At 37.5% G+C, this 17,291-nt stretch overlaps 1 protein-coding gene across 4 annotated transcripts in view; it reads left to right on the top strand.

Moving 5' to 3' along the window:
• LOC121924095 (WD repeat containing planar cell polarity effector) overlaps positions 1-17,291 on the top strand; it is a 195,982-nt gene that overhangs the window by 92,928 nt on the left and 85,763 nt on the right. For all 4 annotated transcript variants that reach the window (XM_042455221.1, XM_042455203.1, XM_042455212.1 and 1 more), the window contains 2 exons: positions 3,433-3,621; positions 10,081-10,204. In XM_042455221.1, the coding sequence (XP_042311155.1) occupies positions 3,433-3,621; positions 10,081-10,204 (313 nt within the window). The remainder of the gene's footprint in view (positions 1-3,432; positions 3,622-10,080; positions 10,205-17,291) is intronic.

Genomic DNA, 17,291 nt, shown 5'->3' with positions numbered 1-17,291 from the left:
AGTGCATTTTAACAACTGTAGAGATCTACATGGAATGCTAATTAAAGCAGTTCTTTGATGTATTCCTTGCATGTCTATTTTTAAATGGCTCTAAATTACCCAGTTACCTGTCAAACAGAAGGCACTCTGCCTACATCTACCTTGCTTTTCTTTAGTTCTCCCTTGTGACTTCTACTCACAACAGCTTTCCAGAAAGCACAGCTTTTCCTTTCCTATCTCCAGCACATTTGTGTTCTTACTGAAACAAACAGACTCTCGGCAGAGGGATTTAGAGGCCTTTCTGCTAATTGCAAGCTTGTAAACTTAATTGGACTGTCTCCCAGGGCACTGTTCCTAAATCAATTAGGCAATGAGTTGGCTGTCACCTCTCTTACCAAAGTAGGTCACTTGGAAATGCACCACCCAAGAGAAGTCAAGCACCCAAATGGGAAGATAGTGACCTCCATGGTTAAAAGTTATTATATATTAAGGTTTTGTTGTATAGATTTCCATTAAATTGGTTTTATGCTTGAGAGCTTGTCCTAGCTCCACCTCATTCATTGGTTAAAGAGTATTAAAAGATAAAATATAAATATTTTTAAATTCCAAAATCTACATGTAATATAGCTGTAGGATAGTTTCCCTCTTAATACTTTCTACTTGATTTAATACAGGAATCAGATGCCCACCTGAGGCAGGTGAGCTCGAGTGCATAGTCACCATTGGCAAAACCAATTTGATCTGGCATTTTCCCCATTTTCCTCGCTTGTTAAAAATCTAAGTACATTGAAACAATGCATTACAGTAATAAAAGTGAATACAGTAATAATGTATTGTCACAGGGGACTCAAAGGCACCAACACACATCTAGAATGATAAGGGGTTAGTGCCATCACACTTGTTTCTATGCTGCGATAAAGCTGTTGGTCTTCCACTATCCCTTACAGCCACCTCAGCATAGAGGTTATCCAAGATTGGCTCTAAGTATTTGGCCACCCTAGGCGAGACATATTTTTTGACACCCCCTGTCGCCCCTCATAATTATTTTCACCTCTTGATTTCTGCTGTTTTGTTTGTTAAAGTTAAACATGACATAAAACTTAGGTTCCAATCTCTCCTCATAGTATTGAGAATTAGTCAAAAAGCCAATTAAAAACCCTACCACGGACACGGGGGGCACACATTTATGTTTTGGCCATTGTACAAAGAAACCGTCATACAGAAGCTTGCTTTCACATCGCTTTCTGTAATGAGTTTTCACTTTAATATTGTTTAATTACACAAAAAAATTTACCTTAAAAAAAGGTCGCCAAATTGCTCCTAAATTTTGCTGCCCTAGGCGGCTGCCTAGTTTGCTTATATGGATGAGCCAGCCCTGAGGTTATCCATCCCAATCCTTCAACAAGGAGTTCGGCCCCAGCAAAATTCAGCCTTGAAATGTGTTTTCTGAGTGATAAAGGAAACAGTGATTTGGAGCATTACACTTGGTTCCGTGATAGGAAAAAGTCACACCACTCTTACATTTTAGCCCAGTAGTCCTTGGAAAAGTGAGCCCCACAGCTTTCAACCTTGGAAAAAGGACAAGAAAAGGAAAGAGTTCATTTACAAGAAAAACTCTTACACTGCAAACTTAGTGCCATGCATATTCAAATGAGGGTAAGCCAAATTACATAATGTGAGAATTATGAGTGAAAAGTGTAAGACAACACACACACACCCATCCTAACAGGGATCACAGACGCCCCAAAATAGCCCAGCAAGGACAAAGGATCTTCAGTGAATGTGGAATGTTTTGATGAGTAATTGTACTGACAAATTATTTGAGGAATTGACAGCACAAATTTCCTTGAATGGATGTTTTCTGCTTTTCATCAAGGCACAGAAGTCTTCAAACAGTCTAGCAAGCAGTGGAAATGGCTTCACTAACCTTTTTCTCAGGTCATTCTCTTCAAGGGCTGATGGCATGGCCTCTTTGCTTTGGCATATTCTTTCCTGGTAGTAAATTTCTCATTTCCATGTAGGACAGGTGGTTCCAGATTTCCAGTGTAAGGAGTTGCATGAAGCAAATAGGCCATAAATGAAGTAAAATACCAACCATCTTATATAATTTTCCTCCTCTCACAACTTTTTATTCATTATTCCTCTCTTTCTTATCTGCCAAGGGTTATCCTTTTCCTTTTAAATATCTCTTTGCTTCTTCTCCTTTCTTGGACATAGAAGAGGAGAAGCAAATGAATGTAGTAGATGCCCATAGAACAGATGGTACATAAATACTGGAGTAAGAGAATGTTTTCATGTTCTTATTGAACATCTCCTAGGAAAGGCGGCGCTCCTACTGTTTACCTTAAAATACAGCCAGAGTGTTGGCCAGGCAAAGCAAGCATTCCCTTACAAGTTTTTTTGTCTGAAAACTATCATCTAGATGTAAACTACCACACAGACTTTGTACTGTGTAGCACACTCAACTCATAAGTAATCTACCCTTGCTATAAATCCTTAGAAATTCAAATATTAGAATCATAGAATCATAGCGTTAGTATGGTTCTAGCATTTTTGTAAAATAGAAAAGCACTCAATTACTCTCTATAATTAATTAATTAATTAATTAGAAAAACTGATGTGAATGTTCAGAAGATTTTTTTAAAATTCCCATAATACTACTCATTCCTGAAATTCAGTTCAGTCTTGACAGTTCAAGTCCTTTTGGCTACACTGCTGCAGTTATATACCATTGAAACATTTCAATCTCTTTTACGGCCAGCATAAATTTGCACTGGATTTTTATTGGTCCAGTAAGAATGGATTATTTTTAAGATGTCGTTATACAATTCTGCTGAGTTATATCTGAGGCAAGGAGTATCAACTAGTGCAGTTGCAAGAAGACCTGGTGCTGATTTCATTGGTTTAAGAAGCAGAATTTGTTGTGATACACACTTCTTGATTTTGTTGTGTCAAGTGACTCTTATGCTTGATTCTAAGCTCAGTGGCAGCAACTTAACAGAACACACTGGGCCATCACCTGGATCAGGTTTGAGTAGCCAGCACTTGTATGATAAAGCCCACCTGTAGTTTTTTTAGGCTAAAAGGACCTAAAGATAAATGTTAATAATTATAATAATAATTTGTTTTATTTATATACCGCTATTCCAAAGATCATAGCGGTGAACAGCAAGTAAGCTAATTTGCCCCCAACAGTCTGGGTACTCATTTTAGCGACCTCGGAAGGATGCAAGCCTAAGTCGAGCTTGGGCCCTTTTGCTGGTCTTGAACTCGCAACCTTGTGGTCTTGAGTGAATGGCTGCAGTACAGGCATTTAACCACTGCGCTGTAGAAAGCTTTGTACTTGAAACATCCTCTGTTTTACATATCACTTCATGTAACAAGGACATTCAGCATTTATCTTTGTTGGAAAACAGTTATGATGTCTACAGTCTTGTCTTTCTCCTGTGACAGGTGTCATCCCTACAGGTCAGCTTGGCCTTGTGGAAATCATCCAGGAGTATATTCATCAGGATGAGATTTATGAAGCAATTAATGTCCTAGGTGGCATGAACTGGGACACAATGGGCCAACAATGCTTTGTAAGCCTTAGCGCCATAGTAAACTACCTTCTTAGGCAAAAGCTGACTGGTGAAAGAGAAGGTGGGTTGTGTTGTCTCTCTAATTTCTAATTTAAATTAAAGATGGTAATAGCATGTACTTTAAACAGATAACTTTATACTTAAAAAGTTTTGTGATTGGGATTATGTTTCTCTTTCCGTTGAAGTCAAGTACTAGTATACAAACAGGTATTTTCAAGATGTGTATATCAGTGGGTCCAGATGGCTTGGGTCCAGACTATTTAAAAGACTGTATCTTGCTACATGAGCTTGCCTGAGTTTTAAGGTCCTCTGGGGAAGGCTTTCTCTCTTTCATCACAGTCATGTTTGGTGAGAACCCAAGAGAATGTCTCTTCAATGATTGTACCCAGATAGTAGAATTCCCTTTTGCAGGAGGTTTGCTCTTATCTCTGTCTGGCAATCCTTTGGTTTATAATTTATGTGGTAGATAAAGGTTGTAATAGGGTTGTGCTATATTTTAATTGTGTTTTATATTGTTCTAACTTTGTGTTTTTAACTAAACTGTTGTTTATTTTTAACTTCAGTACAAATAATTGTTTAGCTGTATCCTGTTTTAACTGCTTGCAAGCCACCTTGAATCTTGTACAAGAAGAAAGGTGGGGTATAAATTAAATCATTAAATAAACCAGTGTTGTCTCGGTTAACCATCATGTATCAAGAAAGAACATTTTATTGCATTTAGACTTGCAATGTAGATGCTCTGCAGCATTGCCACCTGGGAAGTTGTAAACATCTTTCCCAAATTTCAGATACTGGCTATATACATTTATTTTTACAAACCAAAAACAGCCAGGATTTAAAAAATGCAAAACTCGGATTACAAAACAGGGAAAAAAATGAGTGCTAAAACATGTCCCCTGCCATTTTTCAGTGAACCATGATACAGTGAAGTAGAAGTGACACACTCTGGTTTTCAGTAGGTTGGTCCCATTTGGGAGGGATACTATAATTCTCATGGGCTTAACAAAATAAAACAAATAATACATAATAAAACAAAAGAAGTTATATTAAGATCTGGTCCTGATCCTAACATTTAACATATTGGGATTCTCAAAGAAATCAGAAATACCCCACAACTGACTCAGTAGTCACACAGGTGTTGTTGTTTAGTCCAAGCACATGAGAGTTAAGGGTGACGGGCACTAAACTATCATTTAAACTGAAACTGTAGTTAAGGATTTTTCTGTTTAGTAATATTAATTTGTGTGTGCACAATTGAGAGATAAAGAGAACAAAAAAGCATTACTGTATTAGTGAATCAAGAAAGCCATTAGGGCTGTCCTTTTTTGTTAAGATAAGGGTTAAAACTTTACAGTTTGTTTGGTCCCCCCCCCCCCAAGATAAATGACAAAAGAAATGCAGCCTTCATCAACTTCACATCTTTCTTGGTATATGCTCTTAGACTGCTTCCCCATCTTACTGTTATCTCCCGTTGCCTACGCTGATATCTGAAACCTCCTTACATTAATAGATCAATTCAAGGCTCAGGCTCATCTCTGCTGGATCCTGTTGGGATGACTCTCCAATGAATAGCTGTGTGTGTTAGAACTGAGCTATTCCCAGGATTTAGATAAAGCAGGAAAGCTTTGTGCCATGTCTCAGCATGCAGGTGCAGCTGGGTACCAAGCTCTTCATTTTGTGAGAAGAAGGAAGTGTGCTAGACAGCTAGAGGATATGGGGAAGAGCAGATCTTACAAAAATTGCTTGCTGCCCAAACCTGCCCCCAGGCCATCAGACTGAGGCAGGCAATCCCTGCACTACCATGTGAGAGGCAAGGTTGATTACCATAACCTCTACTAGAGCAATAGACAAAGTCAAAATCTCCTCTTAGCAAACTTCTGAAAATGCACAGTGGAAAAGTGGAAGACAGAAGGGAGACTTTTTGTGAACTTCATTTTAAAATATGTACGTGTAATAAGAAACATATAGTTGTCTTTTGTACTTCTCTCTCCCTACATGCAATCTGGGTAATTCTTCTTTATAAGAAACAAGTGGTCCCCCCCCCCACCATCCTTTATTCTATATATGTCTAACAAATCTGTCATGGAAAATTGTTTTCTTTTTATTAGAGGACCTCGGAGAGCCTTTCATTTGGCATGATGTGACAATTATCTTTAAGATCTTCATTTCTGCCATCGACATAAAGCTGGGCTATCTAATGAATCTATGGCCCCATTCCCACTGGGCTATAAATCGAATCAAGAATTGGATTATAGGAACATCATTCTCATTTGAACTCACGTTCAATCCTTGTTTAAGGAAAATTAATAATAATAATAATAATAATAATAATAATAATTTATTTGTATGCTGCTATTCCTATACAGATCACAGCGGTTTCCAACATAGAAGTACAATAAAGACAATAATACAATAATATCCCACAGTGTGCAAACCCATCCCCCATAGAATTAAAAAAAAAACCATATATGAACTAAAACCAAACTATATAACAACAATAACAACAGATTAAAACCAATTAAAAACCATACAATAGCTGGATTGAACCATATACATCATTGAAGGGTGATTAAGATGACAATTAATGTTCATGGGGGAAAGCCTGGCGAAATAAGAAGGTCTTCAAATTCCTCTTAAACACGTCTAGGGAGGTGACAGTGCGGAGCTCATTGGGCAAAGAGTTCCAGAGCTGTGGGGCTGTGATGGAAAAAGCCCTCTGAGATGAGATGTATCTAAATTTAGGAACTCTCAATAACCGTTTCTCACCCGATCTGAGTGTGCGGGGCGGATTATATGGGGAGAGGCGGTCCTCCCAGTACCCTGGGCCCAAGCCATTTAGGGCTTTATAGGTAATCACCAACACCTTGTATTGTGCCCAGAAGCGGGTAGGCAGCCAGTGTAGATCTTGCAATATAGGTGTTATATGGCTGGTCCTGGAGCATCCAGTGACCAGCCTTGCTCCCATTTGAATCCACGTTCGATTCAACTTTGATCAATTTCTCCAGCTAAAACCCGAATCAGTCGTGGATGACCCGAGTTATCCTGACACCACTTTTCCAGAGGGTTTTTTTGCAGCTGCCACGTCGGATTTGCGGCAAATTAATGGGAACAACAAGGGTGTCCATATTGGGGGAGGAGCAATGTTCAATAGGCTGTCCCGGGGGTGTCACCAGCTTTGTTGTTTCCTGGCCTTCCTAGCGCCATTTCCCCCCATTCGCTTAGCCTTTTCCCGCTGGTGTGTAAAACTTTTTTTTAAAGAAGAAAGTTAAACTGGGTTTAATTATAATAAATATTTGAGTGTGTAAAACTTTATTTTTTTAAAAAAAAAAAAAAAGAAAGTTAAACTTGGTTTTTTGGACAGAGGGGGAAAGAGGAGAAGGGATATGGAGAAAGGGAGGCTGGCGAAAACTTTTTGTGAGCGGAAAGGAGAGAGAGAGAGAACCAAAACCCTGAATGTGGCTCCTGAATCCAGCCTTGTTTCCTTTTTTGAGACAGAAAAAGGGTGGCTGACTGCTGCATATTGGGGTGGTTTGAAGAAGAAGGGGGGATAAGAAGAAGAATGGGGAGATTAGACATCATTGTGATGTCTAATTGCCTAAGTGCTTGATTGACAGCTTTTTAAAAAACGGTTCCAGAAAGGCAATGGAAATGGGGAAAAAAAAAAAAAAAACCACGTCAAAATACAACAGAGAAATATTATTGGGAACAAGGACATGGGTCAAGAAAAACCAAGTCCATTTGCTCCCTTTTGTATTGGGAACAATGGACCTGATTCGAATATGACTCGGAAACATGATCCAATCCAGACTCGCAGTGATATACGTCGCTTTATATGCCCAGTGGGAATGGGGCCTATAACGGTGCTAGCACTTGTATTCCATGTAGGCGGGAGCATTTGAGAGGTGCAAAACATGCTATAAGGAAAACAGCAACAGCAAGAGTGTGGCTTATATATATTATAACCTACTGCATTAAATGTTAGTGAAAATTGATTTAATGCTTTTGGGGAAAAAAGCACCTTATACATTACCACACTATACTCTTATAGTGCTGCTATTCCACATTTACTGCTCTGGCTGCCTTCTTTTGCATTCTTGGTTTTGTAGTTCATTGAGGCCTAAGAGCTCTCTGGCTTAGAATTCTAAATGCACCTCCTTAAACTGCAAATCCCAGAGTGCAACAGGAGGCAGCCAAAACGTGGAACAGTGGAATAGCAGCACTATAAGAGTGTAGTGCAGTAATGTAACTTGAAATTTTAGTTTAGATTAAGATACTGCAAAATCCAATTTATTAACAGGTTTCTTATGCTCATACCATTCAACTATATGAGCCTTCAGGGCTATCAAGTCTTCTCAATTAAATAATTTGTTGTTTTTCTTAAAGCTAAGGGATAATTATTGCACATACAGAAATGATTAGTTCAAACAAACTTTGTTCTTGGAGAGATTTTTATCTATAGGTCATACATATCCTCTCTATTAAAGTACTTAACAAAACTTTGATGAACTAAAATTCCGATTGCCCATCTTGAAAGAAGCATCTGTATCTTTAATCAAATTGTATCTGTAGTTAAAGGAAGAGAGGGAATTCTACCAGTTCTACTCTCCTTTCCTATGGGCATCATTTGCAAGGCTTCAACATAGGATAATTAGTGTTTCTATAGGCATTCCTGTACAGTCCTTAGGAATGGAGCGTGGCTTTGGTATAGCTTCCGGACTCTTAGGATGCATGCATAATTTAAACAGCATATCTCCAAAGTGACCCGAAGCAGCCTGTCTGTATGGGGCCAAAAGAAGCAACAATGTTCAGGGTTCCCCAATGACATTTAAGAAAGGAAAATCCTAAAGCTTTCTCTTAAAGCAGTGCAGCCAAAGGAGGGAAAACGATGTTCACATCCATGTTTCCCTGCTCTCACTAATGGTTTGTTTCTGAATTTAGAGTTTTTGAGGTATTTCCTTCACTTTTTAAAATTATTACTGTATTATTCAAAAGGGAGATTTTGGGTGAGTTTTTACACAGTGGACACTACCCTGTTGTTGTTGTGGTTGTTTTGTACCTTCAAGTTGTTTCCAGGTTATGGCGACTTTAAAGGGTTTTCTTGGCAAGATTCTTCAGAGAGGTTTTGTCATTGCCATCCTCTGAGGCTGAGAAAGTATGACTTGCCCAAGGTCACCCAGTGGGTTTCCATGGCCAAGTGGGAATTTGAACCCTGGTTTCCAGAGTCATAGTCCAATGCTCAAAGCATGCTAATGATGTGGTCAATGTGTCTTTTATCAGTTTTTCCAGTGCCAGTTTCTTTCTGAAAATCAAATTATTACTATGTACAGCTTGGTGTACCTAGTAATATTAATTTTTGACAATCCCCCCTCTGAAGAAGGGTAGTAAAATTTTGGCTGGATGGGCAGAAAGAATTACACAGTTACCAATCACTCTTCAACAGAAGATACAAAACCCCAATGTCAGTAGACTTCTAAAGCTTCTGCTGCTAGTGCTGAACAACCATTACATATTGGCCCCTTAGAACAGCGAGGAATGCTTAGAAATTAAACATTTTGAAAAGAATGCAGTCTAGATTTCCAAGCATAGAACAAATGCTACTATTGTAGGGGGGAAATCCAGTGTAGAAATGCTCCAAGATAGCCTTATAGATGCAAATATGTGTGATCAGGGATTTACAATCTTTTATGAACCCAAGCAAGTTTTGTAGTTTTAAAAAATGTATTTTATCAGAAGCAGGACAAACCTTTTCTGCTTTTAAAGTTCTATCCTACATGCCCTGCAGCTGCAGACAGAAAACTCTAGGCTTCTATACAAAACCTTAAAATATTTCTGACCAAATTCATGCTACACATTATATTTATTAAATGCCGCAAAGGAGAAATTGCTGCCGGTTAGGAAGTACTTAAAGCAGACATTCTTTGGAAAGCAGCAATTACATACTGTCATGACAATATTAGTCTGGTTACAACATAAGCCACCCTGGTATATATCTGAAAAATTCTGAAAGCAGAAATGCTCCTGCTCTTGTCAGTGCTCCTTGTAGGAGTGGGTGGTAAAATATGTGTTAAGGCATATCCCATTCCCTTAGGGGGCATCACAGGACCTGTTGACCTGTGGCACAATGGAGAGGCTGTGACATGAAGGTTTTTTTTTAATTCTCTCTAATAAGCAAGCACAAAATGTATACTGCGGGATAATATTTACTGAGAAGAACTTTTTCAAATTTTATCATGTTGATGAGTTGTTACTACTTGCAAATAATTGGAAAGCAGAGGATTTTTTTATAAACTTCTGACAGCTTTTTTTGTGGTTGCTGCACCTCATCATAAAACCTGCCTCAAATGATTGCTTATACACAAGTTTGTTTTTATAGCAGCTGTCACGTTTTTATTTTATCTGCCCAGCAAAAAGAGTTCACATTTTGTCTGTGCTTGAAAAACCTGACTGACTGCAAACATGAGCAGTTTCTTGAGTGAAGTTGAGCCGCTTGTTTCACTGCTATTGTGTTTGAACTCCACAGCACAGCTTGAGGCAACCCTCGGAACCTTCTACGCGCCAACAAGGCCTCTTGCTGAGACAACTGTGTTGGAATACAGGGACCAGATCAGCAGATATGCAAGAAGGTTCTTCCACCATCTGCTCAGGTGAATGACAGACTTGCCTTTTATTAACTTCAAATTAGTTACACATTTCAATAACCTTACACTTTTAATGTGGTTAACACATTTTCATAATGGACCACCCTGGAAAAATACGCCTTCTATGTCATTTTTGTTTGTTTTACCAAGTCCTGCCTTCTTTTTCAGACATGTATGCATAACGTGCTGTTTTAAGTTGTTCTGCCAGTGACTTGCTTTTGAAGAGTGTCTCTCTCTTTTTTGGTTCTTTAAAGAATTGACTGATTCCATGGATATTAAACATAGTTTTGTTTGTGCTTCTTACATTGCTTTTAAAATGAACATTTGTTATACTCTAGTTACAGGTAACAATAGTACTTGTAACTTGTTACCTCCAAGCTCTGGCTTTATTCCTCCCTAGTGTATTCCAGTAGAAATAGTGTATGTGCTATAGCTTCATTCTTTTCACTGTTCATCAGAGAAACCAAGTAAAAAAGGAAATATATGCTAAAATAGCTAAAGGAAATAAAAGTTTATTAGATTTGTGAAAATATCTCTTGATAATTTTACTCAGAATTATGTTATTAACAATATATCTGTACTTTTTTAAAAAAAAAATCTATAGATTCCCATGGAATGTATTTGATATTGAAATTTTTACCTGTACACCGCTATGATCAACACGGAATAGCGGTTTATAAATAAAACTTATTATTATTATTATTATTAAGCTGCCCACAACCACATGGAAGAACAAGTTACAAAATGTAATAAATTTATGCAGTTTTGCAAGGCTTCCAAAATTATAATTCAAAATTACAGTCTATATACATGTTCAATTATGCACTCTGTAATTTTCTATTATGACTTTCTAAGACTCACAAAAGTATCTTGCTCTTGTTGTTTGTAGCCCTAGGCAGCACATACCTGTCTTGGGAAATTAAGCTATTTTGTTTTACCTTTAATTTAAAGTTTTTCCAATCCAAAAGAACCTAGATATAGTACAAGGAGGAAAAGGTCCTGGTTCAGACTTTAAAAAATATTTATTATATGCAGGAGTATATACACTCCATGTTCATTTCTGTATTTTCTTTATGCTGTTTCCTTGTTTCTAGTCATGAAATAATATGCCATTAAAGAAGGAAAGGTTGTGTTTCTAAAAATGAAACATGATTTTAAACATGAATAAAACCCAACTATGCAAAAACAGCTCTCAGCCAATCCCACTCCAATGAGGCTATTTCCAGTGTTAGGTCTCTGTTAGGTTATGTTCTGATCATCTTAAAACATGCATTATGATTTATGTATTCCCCCTCTATTGGAAGGTTTAACTGTTTCACATGAATTTGCATGTTGCATGACAGATGTGGTTTTTTTTGTGAATCACACATATGTTGTCTGCTGTTTTCCAATTTGTATCAGTGTAATGAGAATCTGCTGTTTGCAGAGTTTAAGAAGGTCATGCAAAATTTTCTCTCTCAAATGTTTATAAAAATTCCATTTGCTCTTTCTTTTTCTTATTCATTCTTGAGTTATTGGTCATATTTTGTCTGCTTATAGAATTGATTTTTTTTAGAGAGAAAAATTAGGGAACATCAAGGCAACCAGAAAGTATGAGTATCTCTTTTACTATCTTTTTAAAGTTTAATGTCAGTCTGCAGTCAGTAGTGCAAAATATAGTGCTCTTAGGTAGACATGGAATGTCTGAGAAGCATGAATCAGGGGAAGCTAACCACAGTAACACAAGAAATCGAACATATAAACATTGCAGTACTTGGGATGAGCAAGCGAAAGTGGACATGAATAGGACATTTTGAGTCAAGAAATTCCACAGTGTTTTAATCAGGAAATGAATCTAAGAAGAAATGGAGTGGCATTTATAGTGAGGAGAAATGTAGGGAAAACAGGCAAAAGATATAATACAAAGCCTGACCGAATTATGTCAATAAGATCTCAGGGGAAACCCATCAATATAAACTTAATCCAAGTGTGTGGTCCAACTACAGAGGCACAAGAAGAAGACATGAAATATTCTATGTTGGAGTCCAGGAGGAAATTGATCACACATCAAAAGAGGACTTCTTAATAACAGATGATCGAAACACAAAAATAGGAAAAAGAGCAGAATCATAGGTTGTAGGAAAATTGGGTCTAGGATCAAAAAATGAAGCAGGAGACTGACTGAGTGACTTAATTTTGAGAGGCCAACAGTTTGTTTATTACAAAAACATTCTTTAAACAACCCAAGAAACAACTGTATATATGGACATCACCTGATAGCCATTGTAGAAATTAAATACACTACACAATTGGAAGTGGAGAATGGAGAAGCTCCATTCCTTGTGCAACCATCATGCCAAAGTGCAACCTGAACAACATCCTCATAGAATTTAATGATAATGTAAAAAATAGATTTGCATTATTAAGCCTGATTGACTGGAAGCTAGAAGAACTCTGGACTGAAGCCAGGGACATTATCAGGAGGAATGCAAAAGAGAGATTTCACCTAAATTTTAGGGAGACCTTCCTGATGGTAAGAGCTATTCAACCATGGAATACACTGCCTTGGAGTGTGGTGCAGTCCCTTTCTTTGGAGGTTTTTAAACAGAGATTGGATGCCATCTGTCTGGAGGGCTTATTGTGTCTTCCTGCATGGCAGGAAGCCATGTGTATTGAAGAAAGTTGTACTGCATGGCCCTTGTGGTCTCTGCCAGCTCTTTGATTCTGTTCTATGATTCAGAGGAAGGAGGCATGAAAATTGGAGGAAGGAACATTAACAGTCTAAGCTATGCAAATGACACCATACTACTAGCAAAAAATAGCAAAGATTTGGAACAATGAAGAAAGTCAAGAAAGAAAAGTGCAAAGGCAGTTTTACAGGTGAACATTATATAACTTTAAAATAGATCATGGAGACACTGAAATAGTTCAAGATTTTCCATATCTTAGCTCAGTCATTAATCGGAATGGAGACTGCAGTCAAGCAATCAGAAGATGACTAAAGACTTTATCACATGAGGGTCTTCTCCTGCTAAAATGTAATTGTTGCTGAAAATGCTATGTGATCCTATGACACCTTAGGGTACATTTCCAGGATTGCAATCTTCATGCACAGTAAAAGCTTACCACACGCAGCATTTGGGATTGCCCACCTATTACCTCCTATCCCCACCCGCTTTTCCTAATTTGGCTTTCTTTCCCTGAAGGTTGCCCTCACTTTCCCCATCCCTGAGTAGAATAGTTTTTCTATAATGTAAGCCATGGAAACCTAGCCTTTTTTCATATAGAAATATTAATGAAAAAGTCTTACATTTAAAATGGCATTTATTTATCCCAGCCATCTGCTTTATTTTCTTTATGTATGGCGGGAAGTGCATACCTTTTCTCCTTTGGAGTGACCTAAAATTGGGGAAGTTTTGATTCTCTTGGAATTAATGCTTTAAAAACATATGTGCATGCACAAACTAAGGAACAGGAATTTTGAGATCTAGAGAAATTGGTTGCTTTGGAATGAATGTTTCAGAAGGAAAAAGCAAGTAACCCCAGTTGAGGAATTTGGGCTGTGTGGAGATTTATAAGAAATAACAGACTACCGCACTCCCACCCCACTAAAACTCAACCAACCAGTTTTATTTATTTGTGTACCTTTTGGCCCTTCAGGTGACTCAAACATGTCACAAACAAACAAAAGGAATGGAAGAAGAGAGACCGATATCTCCAGATATAAGGAAGCCCAGGTGGTTAGCTTGATCTCCCTTCATAAGCAGACTGCTGAAAAATGAAAGAGATAATACTAAGTTGGGGGTGTGGGGTAGAGGGAGAGGCAATGACTTAATTCCTTAGAGTAAGAGGAGAGAGGAAGGGTGGGCAAAAAAGAGAATTGTCTATTTATTCCCCTTCTCACCTGATAATTTAAGCCACTCCCAAAGCACACCCACTGTCTATCCAAAACCACCATTAAAGCAGAATTGAACTATCACACAGGGAAGCATGACACAACAGTAGCTGGAAAGGAGGTTGTTCACAATTTCTTGCGTCAATAAAAAGCAAAGCTTGCCAAAGAATCTCCCACCGGGAGCACAAGAAAAAAAAAAAAAGGAACAACATCATGTGATAATCTCCAGCCAAAGGCACTATTATCCTGAGGTAGCTATGATTTGCCTTCAAGTCCTAGGACTTGGAAGGGCAGCTATGAAGAAACTAGACAAGATCCTGAAGTGTAAAGATATATCATTGAATACTGAAGTCAGGATTATCCATGCCATACTCTTTCCAATGTCTGTGTATTGAAGAAAGCTGAGAGGAAGAAAATCAACTCATTTGAAATGTGGTGCTAGAGAAGAGTTCTACGGATACCATGGACAGCTAAAAAGAGAAAGAAATGGATCCTAAGCAAATAAAGTCTGAATTCTCTCTAGAAGCCAAGATGATTAAACTGAGACTGTTGTCCTTTGGCCATATCATGAGAAGATATGACTCACTAGAAAAGACAATAACACTTGGTAAGTAGAAGGCAGTAGGAAAAGAGGAAGACCAGATAGATAGACTCAACCAAGGAAGCCAGAGCCTTAAGTCTTGAAGATCCAATGACGATAAGAGTGGCTTAGAGAGGTCCTTCATTCTTGGTGTTGCCATAAGTCCAAATTGACTTGACAACAGTTAACAGCAAAATGTACCCAAGAAGCTAGCATTTCTGTAGAGAGAAAGCACTATTCTGTTGGTTTTCCATTCTTAATTTTCCTATTCCTTTTCCTTTTGTAAAGTCTGGGCAAATACATGAACCAGCTTTTTAGAGCACTAAGTAAAGTTGAAAGAAAAAAAACTTCTAGACTGTTGTATTCTAGATTGTTGTAATATTTCAGTCCCTAAATTATGCCCTTGAACCTGAAAAGTTAGTTGAATTGTCTCAGGTGTTAGGAATCATAGAAAATTACTTCCAGGGAAAATATTTAACAGCTGTATTCTAAAAGCTGTTACCAAGCATCCTCTGTTTAATATATTTCGTGTTAATATTGTGCCTTGCAAACTTGATCAAAACATATTCATGTTATACTTGTGAATGTGAATTTTGGTTGTTATGCTGTGGGAGTCTACTCAAGGGGGAATTCCACTACACGCACTCAGCATAAACAGGTTGCCCTTACAAACTTGGGCATAACACTTAAGTATAACAACCAAAATTGAGAAAATGAGAAAGTTATGTACTAGCATCACATTGCATGTCACTCTAGTGGAAAAATACATGTAGGACATCCACGTTGCAAGCCTAGCTAGGCCACTGGGACTGGTAAAGACTCCTGTCTGAAAGCCTAGAGAGCTGTTTTCAATCATTATAGACATTATTAAGCTATATAAACCAGTCTCACTTAGTATACAAAAGCATCATATATTCATATGAAAAATGAAAAATGCTCAGTTGATTATGCCTTTAGTTTTCTAGCTTTTTTACAATCTACTCATCAGCTGCACCATGTTACCCCAGAAATATAAGAGCTGCATATTTATTATTGAAGGAAAGTCATTTTGTATATGCCCTTAAAACATTACTTGTTGCTTATATTCCAGGCTTGAACCCTGACATTAAAATCATATTTCAAAGCTATATTCAGGGTCAAATTGGGTTACTAATTTAGGCTACTGTCCTTAATGGTGGAGATAAGTTAACACAAGAAGAAAGGATAATATAATATAGCCCATGGAAGAACTGTAGGCAAGTGGAGCTTTTGGCACAGTATAGTTATATCCATAGTTTTTAGAACACCAACAAAAATCAAGTGTTTGAGCAAAGGTAAAGTGCATCTAGCTTTTAACATCTAGTAGAAGATGCTCCCTGCATTTTTTTAATTGGTGAGATATCACATAGACACTGCAGGGATTTATAGTAGAAGCAACAACTCATCCTTAACTACAGTTACCTCTGCTATAGTGCTGTCTTTTGGTGTGTAGACATGCTGATATGTTTGCTCAATAAAATGTAGCTTTCAAGACATACTATAAGTTTACATGCTCACTAGAGTGAGAGGGCTAAAGCTGAAACAGAAGAAAAGCTGAAGAGAATTAATGTAATAAAAGCTGGGATTTAACAGACAGGGTTGAGCAAAATAAGTGTGAAACAACAGGTGTCATCAGCTCTTATCAGCATTTTTAATTAACATCTGTTTTCAGCCCAGAGTACTTTGGAAAAGTATGCTGGAGTGTGCCTGTATTTAAAGATAAAGGTAGACTGTTGAGAAGTTGCTGAACAGTAAGAGGTTAGGGAAAAGAAGAGGTAGGGACGTGTTGTGCAATGGGGATATTTGCAGCTTTTGCAGTCCTGAAGGAAGGCAATTCTAGCAACATCCCTACAAAATATTACCATGGCAACAAATATTTCCTTAGAGGAAAATGAGAACGATAAGGAGTGTGGGAAATTCAAAGAGAAAGAAGATTCTAATAAAAAAGAAAGTGTGGGCTACAGCATTGCTGTTAGAATTAGTCAGTTACAATTATAATGCTATGTAGCCATTGGTTTCTTTCCTAAAGAGCCTCAGAGCCTTTCAGCAATTAAAAGAATAAAGCTACATGATCTTCCTGTGAAAGTACTGCCATCCTTTCCAACAACATAAGAGCAAACAGAGGGTCATCAGTTCTATGTAACTTATGGCTAGCACACATCAAAGTAACATTGGATGAAGTCTTCTTAAAATTGTTCGCAGCACTGTCTATCTCCATATAGATATCTATTCATATTATACAGCAACCCATTAGGATTTTTTTTCTATGCCACTGTAATGATATATTTTTAAAACTAAGAGTGATGATGATGTTTAGCAAAAAATCTGATTCATAGCAAGGCCAGAGCTTGTAAAATTGGGTTTGAAAATTAGTTTGATGATGTTAAATGCTAATAATTCAAAAAATATTTCATTAGCAGAAACAATAATAATTGATAGTTTTTCTGGGGTTTTTGGGCTACGTGGCCATGTTCTAATAATAATAATAATAATAATAATAATAATAATAATAATATAATAATTTTTATTTCTATCTTCCTGCCTCTCCCTAGAAGAGTTTTTCCTGACGTTTCGCCAACATCTGATGTTTTGCTGGCCATGAAAGCCTTTGACTCCACAAT

This window comes from Sceloporus undulatus, chromosome 1, assembly GCF_019175285.1.
Source record: "Sceloporus undulatus isolate JIND9_A2432 ecotype Alabama chromosome 1, SceUnd_v1.1, whole genome shotgun sequence".
NCBI classification, from domain to species: Eukaryota; Metazoa; Chordata; class Lepidosauria; order Squamata; family Phrynosomatidae; genus Sceloporus; species Sceloporus undulatus.
This window is presented reverse-complemented; position numbering and strand designations above follow the sequence as displayed.